This window comes from Ctenopharyngodon idella, chromosome 2 (genome assembly GCF_019924925.1).
Source record: "Ctenopharyngodon idella isolate HZGC_01 chromosome 2, HZGC01, whole genome shotgun sequence".
Taxonomy (NCBI): Eukaryota; Metazoa; Chordata; class Actinopteri; order Cypriniformes; family Xenocyprididae; genus Ctenopharyngodon; species Ctenopharyngodon idella.
In genome coordinates this window covers 26198396-26212622 of record NC_067221.1, presented here as the reverse complement: position 1 = coordinate 26212622, position 14227 = coordinate 26198396, and the positions used below count along the sequence as shown (strand labels likewise).

The window sequence follows — 14227 nt, the reverse complement described above, 5'->3', positions numbered from 1 at the left end:
GCCATGTTTTTTGAGATACGCCAATGTCCTCATAGACTATCATGCCCTCTTGGACCAAGACGCTACATGCCAAATTTCAAGTCAATCGGACTAACGGTTGCATAGTTACAGCTGTTTTCATGTTTTTTTCAAGTTATTGCACCACCTAGTGTCCAATCGATGCGATTTTTTTTATCGTGACCAAAGATTGAGCCCATACACATGTGTACCAAGTTTGGTGCAAATATCTAATTTCATTCTCGAGTTATAGCCATTTTAGTAAAAGTGGCTCCTCCCATTACAGAGATTTTTACACCACCTAGTGACCGTGAATCAAAATTCAACTTTTTTTTGATAACTTTTGATATTCAGACTCCAGAGAACATTTCTGCACTGGTTTGGTTTCGATCGTGCGAAAAACCTAGGACTAGTTCGCAAAAGTAGGTTTTGGACAAAATTCAAAATGGCGGAAAAATTTGCATACCGGAAATGAAATCTGAGATATACGTTTTGTTCGTCAAGGACTCAATGATAGAAGACACTTGAGTCTGTGACAAACAGTTTAGGAGTTATGAGCCATTTCGCGCTTTTGATCGCTGTAGCGCCACCTATTGGCCGATTTGGGTCATACTTTGTCAACCTCTCCTCGATTTTTGTACTATCATTTGACAAAGTTTCAAGTCTCTAGGCCTTATGGTTTGGGCTGCACGATGCGTTTGACGGCAGAAGAAAAATTATAATAAAAATCCTTACAATAGGGTTTCAGCACTTCGTGCTTGAACCCCTAAAAAGAACGCCAACGGATACAATAGGTGCCTACGCACCTTCGGTGCTTGGCCCCTAATTAAAGCTGCAAGCAGCATTTACCAGGGTTCAAGCCTTTAAGGTCTTTAATAAACACATATGCGTAAAAAGATATTAAGCTTTATTTAGCAAGCATGTCACCACTTAAATCACAGATGAACAGCTATGATATATGCTAAACCAAACACAGAGAAAGAGAAAGAAAAGGCTTAAACAATAATACGCATGCTTACACATACACAAACACACACCACTTACTGGCTCACTTTCATTCTGTGTCAAAACAGTATCTGTTTTGCGTTTCAAGTACATTTTCCATGTTCACTACATTAATTAAAACGTGCTTACACACACACACACATTTTGTTGCAGATATGGATATTTGAAATCAATAATGAGGTAAGAAAATGCTTATTCCAGGTTTCCCCTTTAAAAATCATTTTCAAGTCTCAATGTAATTGTAATGTTATATTACTGCAAAAACATACGTCAAATGAACAAATGAAGTGGTAAACCTTGACAAAATGTGATCTGTAATGATATTATAAGGATTTATTTAGTTTAAAAGGGATATTAAATGACAAAACCTTAAAATCTTGAAATCTTGATCTATATTAGTGGCCTTCTACTGCCATCTGATGGCAAATGACAATTTCAGGAAATTGCCATTACAAACATAAGAACATTGTCATTCAACACCTTTTTAACTATCAGAGGTAGCTATTGTCCCGATCTCCATGAAATTGCTTGTTTAGAGCCGCTTATTTTCAGAAAGATCTGAGCATTCCTCAAAGAGATATCTGACTTTAGGTGACACTTGGTCAAGGCCACATTTTGAAATGACCCTTTTATATCCGCTAATGCAAAAGTTAAACTTTTTTTTGATCATTATTAAACAACAGAGTCCAGATAATTCTACTGCATTGGTTTTATTCAGATGAATGACCCTGTTATAGCGACCCAAATGACAAAGTTCAACTTTTTTGATAATTATTGATCTAGAGAGTCCAGAGAATTGTCCTGCACTGGTTTTGTTCCGATCAGGTGAAAAACCTAGGACTAGTTCACAAAAGTAGGTTTTTCACATAATCATGAATATTTAATGAACGATTTGATTGACAGCATTGGTTCTTGAGGCAAAGTTGTTCAGAATGAGGAGATCTATCAAATTATATGCATATTGTGTGGATTTGTGAAACACCACGTGATTACAGAGGCGTAAAACTCGTTAGCGCCAACTTGTGGCCGATTTCTTTCAAAATTCTTACAGACCTCTAGGACCACGAGTCGAACATGCCCACCGAGTTTCGTTCCGATCGGCCTCCGTTAACCTTGTCTAATAGGTACTCAAACTTCATTGGCCGATGGCGGCCATGTTTTTTGAGATACGCCATTGTCCTCATAGACTATCATGCCCCCTTGGACCAAGACACTGCATGCCAAATTTCAACTCAATCGGACTAACAGTCAGATGGTTATAGCCGTTTTCATGTTTTTTTCTTGTTATAGCGCCACCTAGTGTACAATCGATGCGATTTTTTTATCGTGACCAAAGATTGTGCCCCTACACATGTGTACCGAGTGTGGTGCAAATATCTCATTTTGTTCTTGAGTTATAGCCATTTTAGTAAAAGTGGCTCCTCCCATTACGGAGATTTTTACACCTCTTAGCGACTGTAAATTAAAATTTCAACTTTTTTTTGATAATTGTTGATATTCAGACTCCAGAGAACATTTCTGCACTGGTTTGGTTCCAATCGGGCAAAAAAATCTATGACTAGTTCGCAAAAGTAGGTTTTGGACAAAATTCAAAATGGCGGAAAATTTTTCTAGGCGGAAATGAAATCGGAGATATACATTTTCTTCATCACGGACTCAGCTTTCCAATGATATAAGACACTTGAGTCTGGGACAAAAAGTCTAGGAGTTATGAACCATTTCGAGCATTTGATTGCTGTAGCGCCACCTATTGACCGATTTTGACGAGTCCGGGTATCTGAGTAGCGAGCAAGACTATTACCATCTGACAAAGTTTCAAGTCTCTAGGCCTTACGGTTTGGGCTGCCCGATCAGTTTTAGGGAAGAAGAAAAAGAATAAAAATCTGAGCAATTACAATAGGTTTTCAGCACTTCGTGCTTGAACCCCTAATAATAAGAATGCCAACGGATACAATAGGTGCCTACGCACCTTCGGTGCTTGGCCCCTAATAATAAAAAACAAAAAAGAACGCCAACAGATACAATAGGTGCCTAAGCACCTTTGGTGCTTGGCCCCTAATAACAAGAAATCTAACGATTTCAATAGGTGCCTCCGCACCTTCGGTGCTTGGCCCCTAATAAAAAAATTAAAAAAAAACAAAAAAACACCAACAGATACAATAGGTGCCTCCGCACCTTCGGTGCTTGGCCCCTAATAAAAATCCTAACAATTACAATAGGGTTTCAGCACTTCGTGCTTGAACCCCTAATAATAATAATAATAATAATAATAATAAAAATCCTAACAATTACAATAGGGTTTTAGCATTTTGTGCTTGAACCCCTAATAAGAAAACTAACGATTACAATAGGTGCCTTCACACCTTCTGTGCTTGGCCCCTAATTAAATTTCAAATGGACTTGCCTACAAATAACATGATACATGAAAAATGAATAGATCAAATATGGAGCCTTGCAGAGCAGGGACAAGGTAGGAGGTTACCTGAGATCTCTTCTTTTAGAGAGCTCATGATCAGGAATGCTCCAGGGCAGATTTTGGGGAAGACAATTAAAGACATCCTCTGAAAACTCTGAGAAGTCAACATCATATTCAGTCAGGATGCCTTCTGTTTCCGCCTCTATTTCACCTGCTTGCCCTAATGTTTTTGCAAGCCGCCTTAAAACAGAAAAACAACACTGAGAAACACTGTTATAAAGCACAATTGCAATGAAAAACTCATCATTTGGAGGATATACAGGTTACCCAAATCTCACCCTTCAGCAAAGTTGTTGTCTACCGGCCACTGTGTTATTCGGCAGATGAAGAGTGTGTTTTCATAGTCTTCAGGTCTGGAGGTAAAGTCTGCAGGACAGTCTGCTAGAGGCACATTAACTCTCGGGACCCGATGGTCCACAGGAGAGAACATAGCAAAATTCTTGTTGGGGAAAAATTTGAGGAAGCCTGATGCTGCTCTTGAGTGCTTCTTTTCAGCAATGAATACAACCTGAAATTACAACACCCATGTATAATTATTCACAAAATAAAAAAGGCATGTTAATTTTGGATGATCTTCAAAGTTGTATTATCGACAATGAAGTTAAAAAATTAGCCCATTTACTTTCTTATTAAATGTTTCTGATGTTTTTGTGCATGATTCATCAGTGATGCACATTAATCCAAAAAGGAAAAAAAAAATTGACAAAGCCATAACACTGTGAGAATTTAGTTAAACCAGAAAAAATTGTGCAAAATTGTTTTAATCTATTTCAAAAGCTAAGTTTACTAACTGAAAATATTGATCATCTTAGAAATTATCTGAACTTGTGAATCTTGTCTGAATGCATTTTTATTTATAACTGTCATGAATAATGAATAATGCTAAGAACTCATGATTGTATTGTCTTAAAAGTAAGCAAATTGCATATCCTTTCAAACAAATGGCTTACCTTTCCAGTCCTTTGCATAGCTCTCTCTGAACTTGATCCAGAAGTGTAGCATGCATTTGCTTGTTTGACAGAATGTGTTGTGATAGGGGCTAAATCAGAAAAAAAACAAGATAAATCAGAAAAAAAAACAAAAAAAAAAAAACACATTAAAACAAGATAAATTTGATTTCAAATTTCTCTTTTATTTTCCTACACTTCCTTTAAATGAATGCAATTGAATGCATTTTTTTTTTATAAAACGCAGAAGTTCTCTACAACAATACATCTAATTATTTAACATTTTGGGGAGATTAAACAGTGAATCTCTCATCTTGATTAAACTAGATTTTCCTGCCCAACCTCTCTACACTGGCCTTTGCAAGAACTGCACTTCACAGTCTAAGTCACATTAGTTAACCATCAGTGTGCCTCAGTGTTCAGTATTTGGTCCCCTCTTCTTCTAAATATTCACAACATCACCGTGACAAATCATTCTGGAACAAAGCTTTCCTACTATTGCTACACCAATGACATGAAGCTCTGCCTGCTAACAACCACAAAGTGGCTGAACAAATCTAAGTTTTCCTTTTGGGTCTGGGGTCTGGATAACAGATTCAATTTTAAAGTAAACAAAGCAACGCTCATTGTTACCCCAGCTAGCACACCAAATCAACATTTTAGGTGGCTACCAGTGGATGTATGTATTAGGTTAAAGAAATAATTAGTTTGCATCATTCCTCATTTGCTAAATCAATGAATTTCATTTAAAGCCTCGGAACGATTAAGCAAAATTTAAAAAATTTAACATCAATTGTAAACAAAATACAATTGTTAAACCACAACAAAAGGGTCATTTAAGGACTTAACAATGAGTCATGAAGACCTTGGTTTTTGGAAAGAGGTGAATAGCTCATTCATTCTGCAAACACAATCATGTCTTTCATTGCTTGTTCACTTCAGTCACCACATGCCCTGTATCAAACTTGACACTCTGGAATCTGTTGCCATGTTTTGAGCAATGAATGCTTAATGATTTAATATGTAGACGTCTTTGGGAGGCATGTGCAAACAAAGATATCTGGGCTTGATAACGAGAAAAAAAAATGATCACAGCTCTTGGCTGTTCAATCATCAACTTTTTTCTTCCCTATAAGAGAAAGCACATGTGTCAAGAGAGACATGCATGTTAAAGATTCCCTACATCAGAGAATCCTTTACATTTATAAAGAAGCAATTCCAGGGGCAATGTTTCTAAACTGCAGTGGTGTGAGTTTAATTAACAACTAAAAGGAAACTGGCACAGAACTGACCAAACCAATGAAATGCCAACAAGGTAAATTTTGATTATATAGTGACAAATTTGTCTAGTTTCCATTTCAAAATGCAACATAATAGAATATTTTAATAAATAAATAATAAACTACTTCAATTATAAATATTAATTAAAACTAGATATAAAATTATGGTGAAGACTTAAGCTTAGTGTAAATCGCTTGGAGTAAAAAATAATAAATACAACTAAACTAATGCTTGTTTATCAGCAAAATCTTGAGTAAGAGGTGAACAGAACATTGTGCCTGCAGGAAAAGCTCATTACCTTTATCATGGAGACTGGCACTCTTCATTTTACTGATCACCTCATCATCTTCATTGTAATGGGCCTCAACTATGACATCAGCCTTTGGCACATTCTGACTGGCTAGAGTTCTCTCATTTATATCTCCATTGAGTGCCTGTGTACACAATATGATATATATTATGCATTGACATGTATTGATGTTAGACTGTCATTACCACCGCCTCTCACTTTTCATTATGATTCTACACAATCACATACTGTACAAAACTACTAGTAATACATTCTACATGCATTCAGATACATCAATTTTAATACAAAAAATTTTACACTACTTGTATTGAAGTACTGTATGTCTTAGTATAAAAACATGACTGCGATCGATAGGCTCGATTGTGCCCTCTTTTCCACATTGTGTAGTGCTAATTGTAAGGGGAAATTTGTAATTTTGCTGATTGGACATAAATATGCTAAAAATATGTGAAATGGAGATGAGAATAATAAACTACTGGAAGCAGAAAACATTGGTTAATTTGACAAAAAGAATTAAATACAAAAGGGGCAGGGGATCTATAGAATTTAATTACTCTGCGGAAATCTGTGGAGGATTTCTGCAAGCTCAGATTTCATGCAGGTATGGGTGCCATTTCAGAAGAGGAAAATGAGGGACATTCTAGCAGAGGTCTTCAAACCGGCTCCTGGGGACCCACTGTCCTGCAAAGTTTATTTCAAACTTGCTTCAGCAAACCTGCCTGTCATATCAAGCAATCCTAAAGAGCTTGAGTAGCTGGTTCAGGTATGTGTTCAGTTAAGGTTGGAGATAAACTTTGACAGCCAGTGGCACAGATCATCTACAAACCCATCTCCATACCAGAGTGATGAATCCAATCTTCAACCAGATGGAACTGGATTAAATATTTTGAATGTTCTGATCCCAATCTGACTTCTGACCTGTAATGCTGCCTGAATCATAATCACACCATGGTCATTTGTTGGCAGCAGAGAACTGACATAGGTTTTCTGTTTCCCCATTCATTTCCTATAACTGTATTGGTTTTCATTTAAAAAGTGGACAGTTGCCATGATGCCCCCCAAATTACTGAACAAACTGTGCTCCTTATGGCTTTAATAACACAACTTTGATCCTTCAAATATTGGACATTAAATATCAGCCATTATGATGACCTAAGATTTTGTTTTAATTCTTCTTTTTGTTTACAATATCCTCAGAATTTGAAAAGCCAGTAAGGCCCACTTTTGGTTTTGATGCCTTCTCTTTGGATTTCAGATGATAATGGCTAACCTTACATGACTGCAAATCTAAAAGAAATATATTTGTGCCTTCAGGGTGTACATTTTCTCATGTTTAATTGCTTTCCTATGCTGCTGATTATTTACAAAGCTGATTATTTTCATCTTGACAAAACTTGCCTGGCAGCAGTTTAGATTTCCTGACACACAACTGCCCACACATGCACATATCTACCCTCATTAAAGCTTTAGATTTGTTGCCAATTCTGATATACAAAATGTTTATATAACTGAAGAATTCAAAAAGCAAACATCTACTTGCTCTGCTGTGCTAAAAATACTAAAGTCATAGAACATAGACACATAAATAACATAAGCAGACAGAAGTTGACATGCAGCATGACATGCATTATGCCACCTAATACCTTTTTTAAAAGCCTTTGCTATATCTTTTATATTTATCATGCATGCTGCTTATTGAACCTCATATTATTTTAGACTACACTGAATATTTGTACTTTTCAAAATTTATTTTATAAGATTAACTACTGAAAGAAAAAAAAAAAACAGTGGATGGCTACAATGGCTACAAACAGACTGTGTGTGTGTGTGTGTGTGTGTGTGTGTGTGTGTGTGTGTTAGTGATGTCAAACAATTAATCGCATCCAAAATAAAAGTTTATGTTTACATAAATATACACAGTACACACACATATATTACATATATATAAATACACACACATGCATATATACCGTTGTGGTCAGAATTATTGGCACCCTTGATAAATATGATCAAAGATGACTGTAAAAATAAATCTGCATTGTGTATCCTTTTGATCTTTAATTCATAAAATTAGCAAAAATCTAATTTTTTGGGAGGGCCACAATTATTGGCACCCTTTTATGCAATACTTTTTGCAACCTCCTTTTGCCAAGATAACAGCTCTGAGTCTTCACCTATAAAGCCTGATGAGTTTGGAGAACACTTGACAAGAGATCAGAGACCATTCCTTCATGCAGAATCTCTACAGATCCTTCAGATTCCCAGCTCCATGTTGGTGCTGCTTCTCTTCAGTTTCAGTTTCATTTCTCTTCAAAAAGCTCTTTTTTTAGTTTCATCTCACCATAGAAGCCAGTCCTGTTTGAAGTTCCAAGTCTTGTCTGACAACTGAATATGCTGGAGATTGTTTCTAGATGAGAGCAAGAGGATTTCTGAGACTCAAGACTTAACTAATCTCTGCAATTCTCCAGCTGTGATCTTTGGAGAGTCTTTGGCCACTCAAACTTTCCTCCTCACTGCGCATTAGGACGATTTAGACACACGTCCTCTTCCAGGCAGATTTGTAACATCTTTAGTTGATTGGAACTTCTTAATTATTGCCCTGATAGTGGAAATGGGAATTTTCAAGGCTTTAGCTATTTTCTTACAGCCACTTTCTATTTTGTGAAGCTCAACAATCTTTTGCTGCACATCAGAACTATATTTTTTGGTTTTACTCATTGTGATGAATGATTAAGGGAATTTGACCTTTGTGTTTCCTCATGTTTATACTCCTGTGGAACAGGAAGTCATGGCTGGACAATTTCATGTTCATGATCACCCTGGTTTGCTTTAAAAAAAAAAAAAAAAAAAAAAAGGTAAATATGAATGTGAATATACTTCAGAGATATTTTACTCGTAAAAAATTCTAGGGGTGCTAATAAGTGTGGCCGACGAGTTTTGGAGAAAAGCATTTATTTCATAATGTGATTTTCCCCCCACCTTCAGTTCTTTTCCTTCAGTGAAAGGATAGATTTTTGCTAATTTTATGAATTAAAGATCAAAAGGATAAACAATGCAGATTTATTTTTAGTCATCTTTGATCATATTTACCAAGGGTGCCAATAATTCTGACCACAACTGTATACACACACAAATAAATATAATACACTACCAGTCAAAAGTTTGGAAACATTACTATTTTTAATGTTTTTGAACGAAGCCTCTTATGCTCATTAAGGCTGCATTTATTTTATAATAAATATAGAAAAAACAATAATATTATGAAATATTATTACAATTTAAAATTATGTTTTTCTATTTTAATATACTTTAAAATATAATTTATTTCTGTGATGCAAAGCTGAATTTTCAGCATCATTACTCCAGTCTTCAGTGTCACATGATCCTTCAGCAATCATTCTAATATGCTGATTTGATACTCAGAGGGATAAGACTTTTAGAACAATGTCCATTTATGTTTAAATTGTAACATTCCAATAAGTTTAACATGCTCAAAGGTGAAATGATCACTTCCTGCAGGGCCAAGAAGGTAAACTTAGCTTTTGAAATAGATTAAAACAATTTTGCACAATTTTTTCTGGTTTAACTAAATTCTCACAATGTTATGGCTTTGTCAATTTTTTTTTCCTTTTTGGATTAATGTGCATCACTGATGAATCATGCACAAAAACATCAGAAACATTTATTAAGAAAGTAAATGGGCTAATTTTTTAACTTCATTGTCGATAATACAACTTTGAATTTTTTTAATATAAAATACAGATATCACTATACCTGTATTTGTATAACTTTATTTAATATAAAATAATAAAATGTTCGCATTGCGCATTTAAGTTGAATAATGACATACATGCATAATAACAAACCACAAATCACAAAGTGTATTTTAAAGCCTATTAATAGATATTTAAATACCATTATTATTTTATTTTAAATATTATATTGAATATATTGATGTTCTAAATTTGAAAATAATAATAATAAAAAAAAATATAGCTGCAAGCAGCAATTACGGGGCCAAGCACAAAAAGAAGGAACAACAAGTCATGCCAACATGGCTGTGACCATCAGTACAACTGCAACGAGGAGCAATTAAAGACCTATTAAGATCATTTTAGGCAAAATAGCTGAAAAATCATAAATATAGTCAATAATAAAGATTTACTGGTTTATTACTTACGACCAATAGGTGGCGCTGTGACCAAATCAATGTGGTAAGGTCAAAGTGAGGTGACAATGACACTTGCAAAGTTTGGTGTCAATATGTCAAAGCATTGCAGAGATGCAGCCTCAAGAGTCATTTTGGCATCAAGCCTCTACTTCGTTGCTGTGGTATACGAAAATGGTTTGACGAATCAACCTTGAAAAAGTAGGTTTTTAAGGAAAAGCAAAATGGCGGACAAGAAGTTCGGCTGACTATGGCAAATTTGGTATCTATGTTCTCTGCAAGACCCATGGAATCTATTAAGACCAGTCTCATTACAATAGGACCATATTGAGTTTCGTAAAGGTACACCAACGCATTTGTTTTTGCATATTTTTTTGCCACTTCCTATCAAAATTTTGACATTTAGGCCATGACATGTATTTTACTTTTCTTTTTTCGATTTTCTATTCTTTCTCCATCTATTTGCGTATATATTTATATATAAAAAAAAAAAAAAAAAAAAAAAAAAAACAACCTTGCTACGAGCACTTTACTGATGAAACTGTGACTTGACACAGCACTTACATACTGTTGTACTCATGTTGATTTGATTGCTTCTACTATTCTCATTTGTAAGTCGCTTTGAAGAAAAGCGTCTGCTAAATGACAATGTAAATGTAAATGTAAATGACATGTAGTTAACCAACCTGGGTTCCGTGTTTCCTATGCTGGTTTAGACTAAATCGCAATCGTTTTTTAAGCGCTAAATCACCACGTCGCACAAACCATAAGGCGAAACCTAGCAGGTTTGGTATCGTTGGACTCGGCAAGGATTCAGGAGTCTAAGGATATGACTCCCATGAAAATAAGTCAACCACATCAAAAGTTATAAGCATATTAAAAAAAAAATCTCCACTATTTGGCGCAGGTCCAAAACTTCTCAGGCTCCTTCAGGGCATCGTGCTGATGACCCATACAGATTTTCGTAACGATACGCTAATGCGTTCATAAAACACAGCATTTTCGTACAAAATTGAAAGTGGCCGACATGGGAAAATTGGATAGAAGTTATGAGCAAAAATATCCATTTTTCGTATCTCCGGACCAGTAGGTGGTGCTGCGGCGAAACGCTGCATGTTGCCTCGGGTCATGCTTGTGATGAAACGTACCAAGCTTGTTCTGAATACGATAAAGCGTTACGGAGATACAGCCTTATGTCTATTTTTGCATGCACTACGTAAAATACGTTCGTGCATTTTTAAAAAACGAGAATGATAAACCGACTTGAATTCTATAACTTTTTGTCAGCATGGTCTGCAGATGACCTGGTTCAATTTTCATGAAAATCGGAGTAACGGCCTAGGAGGAGTTTAAAAATTTTAATGACAGAAAATGACGTCATAGGGTGCAATCAAATCATCTTGCCAAGGAATCAGAGGAAAAAAGAATTTTGTTTCTAGCCCTTATGGTTCAAATTTTATGGTTCAGTTGAAAAAGTAGGTTTTAAAGAAAATCAAAATGGCAGACAGGAAGTTTGGCTGACTATTGTAAAATTGACATCAATGTTCTCAGCATGACCCACAGAATCTATTAAGACAAGTCTCAATACAATAGGCCACATTTACATAAAGCTATTAGCATTTTTAATAAATGTTATTGCAACGCTGTCTCGAAACCATTTGAGAACCTTCAAAGCATGGTGCCGATGACACATACCGAGTTTCGTAATGGTATACCAATGCATTCATATAATAGAATATTTTATATCATATTACTGTATTGCAGTTAATGGCAATTCCGTGTTTTGTTCAATTACAGCGCCACCAAGAGGCACAATCCCACCAATTTTTTTATGTGTCCTCAGGGTGACCCCATACATGTGTGTCAAATTTGGTGCAAATATCTCATTTCGTTTTGGAGTTATAGACATTTATATGTATGAGATCATAAAAAATGACCCATGAACGACTTCATTGTTTTGCCTCTTCCTATCAAAATTTTGACTGATTTGGGCTGTGACATTTTGTTAACCAGCTTAGGTTCCGTGTTCCCTCGATCAGACTAACGGTTTCGAAGATATTCGCAATCGTTTTTTAAGCGCTAAATTACCACGCCGCACAAACCTAAGTTGAAACCTAGCATGTTTGGTATCGTTGGACTCGGCAAGGATTCAGGAGTCTAAAGACGTGACTCCCGTGAAAATGAGCCAACCAGATCAAAAGTTATAAGAATATGAAAAAACAAATTCTCCACTAGGTGGGGCTGGTCCGAAATTTCTCAGGCTCCTTCAGGGCATTGTGCTGATGACCCATACCGAGTTTCGTAATGATGCGCTAATACGTTCGTAAAATACAGGATTTTAGCACAAAATTCAAAATGGCCGACGGCCAAAATGGCCGATATGGGAAAATTGGATATTATTCGACTCAGCATGATGCCCCGAATCCTAGGAGACCAAATTTATGATTTTTAGACAAACCCATCAGAAGTTATGAGCAAAAATATCCATTTTTCATATCTCCGCACCAATAGGTGGCTCTGTGCCGAAACGCTGCATGATGCCTCAAGTCATGCTTGTGATGACATGTACTAAGTTTGGTCTGAATATGATAAAGCATTTCGGAGATATAACCTTGAGTCCAATTTGGAGTGCTCCACATTGATTTTATTCGCGTGTTATTCAAGAACGGTTGTGTTAATCAAAAAGCTTTTAATAACTTTTTGTTGGATTGGTCTGAAGATGATCTGCTTCAATTTTCGTGAAAATCGGAGTAACGGCCTAGGAGGAGTTTGAAAAAGTAGATTTCAGAAAATTCAAAATGGCGGAAAAATTTTCATGACGGAAAATGACATCATAGGGTGCAAACGATTCGTCTTGACCCAAGGAATCAAAGGAAAAAAAAATTGTTTCTATAACCCTTACGGTTCAAAAGTTATTAACACAAACATAAGTGCAACTTTGGACAGCTGGTGGCGCTAGAGGGATTGAGTTAGAGACTCCAAATTTGCAATGGACAAAGGTCAGACTGTCATCTAACTGTGTGCCAAATTTCACAACTTTCCCGCAAGCGGTTCTATGGGCTGCCATAGACTTCAAGAGCGGAAGAAGAAGAAGAAGAAAAAAAAAAAAAAAAAAAAAGAACCCCAACGGATACAATAGGTGCCTATGCAACTTCGGTGCTTGGCCCCTAATAATAATAATAATAATAATAATAATAATAATAATAATAATAAAGAACGCCAACGGATACAATAGGTGCCTACGCACCTTTGGTGCTTGGCCCCTAAAAAGAACGCCAACGGATACAATAGGTGCCTACGCACCTTCGGTGCTTGGCCCCTAAAAAAGAACGCCAACGGATACAATAGGTGCCTACGCACCTTCGGTGCTTGGCCCCTAATACTGTATTCTTTAATATTCTTTAATAAATTTTGAGGTTCCTCCACCAAAATCCCAGTTAAAACCCTGGATATTATTGGTCTGCATGGATTTATGCAAGGTTAGAATTGTACACTATATGGAATTACAATGTAATTAGTGTTAGCTCACTATATTTGCCTATTTCAATGCACTAGGTGAGATAAACTATTTCATAATATTGGTGATTCTAATTTCTTTACCGCAAAATGGGGGGGGAAAAAAAAACTGGCAGTTTCTCTCTCTTTTTTAACCCATCTCTGGTGTGCAATGCTGAACTCTTGTATAAGTTTCTAAAGGTTTTTGTATTCTTTGCACTGTTCTGAACATAATATTTTATGTGCGACAAATGCTCGCTCAGTGTTCATTAAAGGCAAGACCTTATACATGAACTGATTTTAATTTTTTTTTTTTTATACATTATGATTTAAAATAGTGATGTGTACTAAAAATGACAACCTACGCAATGTCACTGAAAACCAAAGTGACATTTCACGGAGTGAGAGGAAAAAACAAAACAAAAAACAAAACTTGTAATAAAACCCTTGGATTTTATTGCAGCACTCAGTCTGTTTGGATAGGAGTCTATCAGCTTGGCACATCTTGCCAAGATCTGATGTGCATTCCAGATCTGATGTGCTCTGTT

The 14227-nt window shown here is 36.0% G+C and overlaps 2 protein-coding genes across 8 annotated transcripts in view; both read right to left on the bottom strand.

Annotated features, from left to right (window-relative positions):
- Window positions 1–14227, bottom strand: part of LOC127503500 (uncharacterized protein K02A2.6-like) — a 362965-nt gene that overhangs the window by 43814 nt on the left and 304924 nt on the right. The gene's annotated exons all lie outside the window — the stretch shown is intronic.
- Window positions 1–14227, bottom strand: part of dis3l2 (DIS3 like 3'-5' exoribonuclease 2) — a 132679-nt gene that overhangs the window by 102384 nt on the left and 16068 nt on the right. For all 6 annotated transcript variants that reach the window (XR_007927082.1, XR_007927084.1, XR_007927083.1 and 3 more), the window contains exons 6-9: window positions 6005–6140; window positions 4429–4517; window positions 3757–3986; window positions 3485–3658 (exon numbers count right to left, since the gene is read on the bottom strand). Coding sequence is in view for 3 of the 6 variants with exons in the window: in XM_051877131.1 (XP_051733091.1) it covers window positions 3485–3658; window positions 3757–3986; window positions 4429–4517; window positions 6005–6140 (629 nt within the window). In the remaining 3 variants the exon portion in view is untranslated. The remainder of the gene's footprint in view (window positions 1–3484; window positions 3659–3756; window positions 3987–4428; window positions 4518–6004; window positions 6141–14227) is intronic.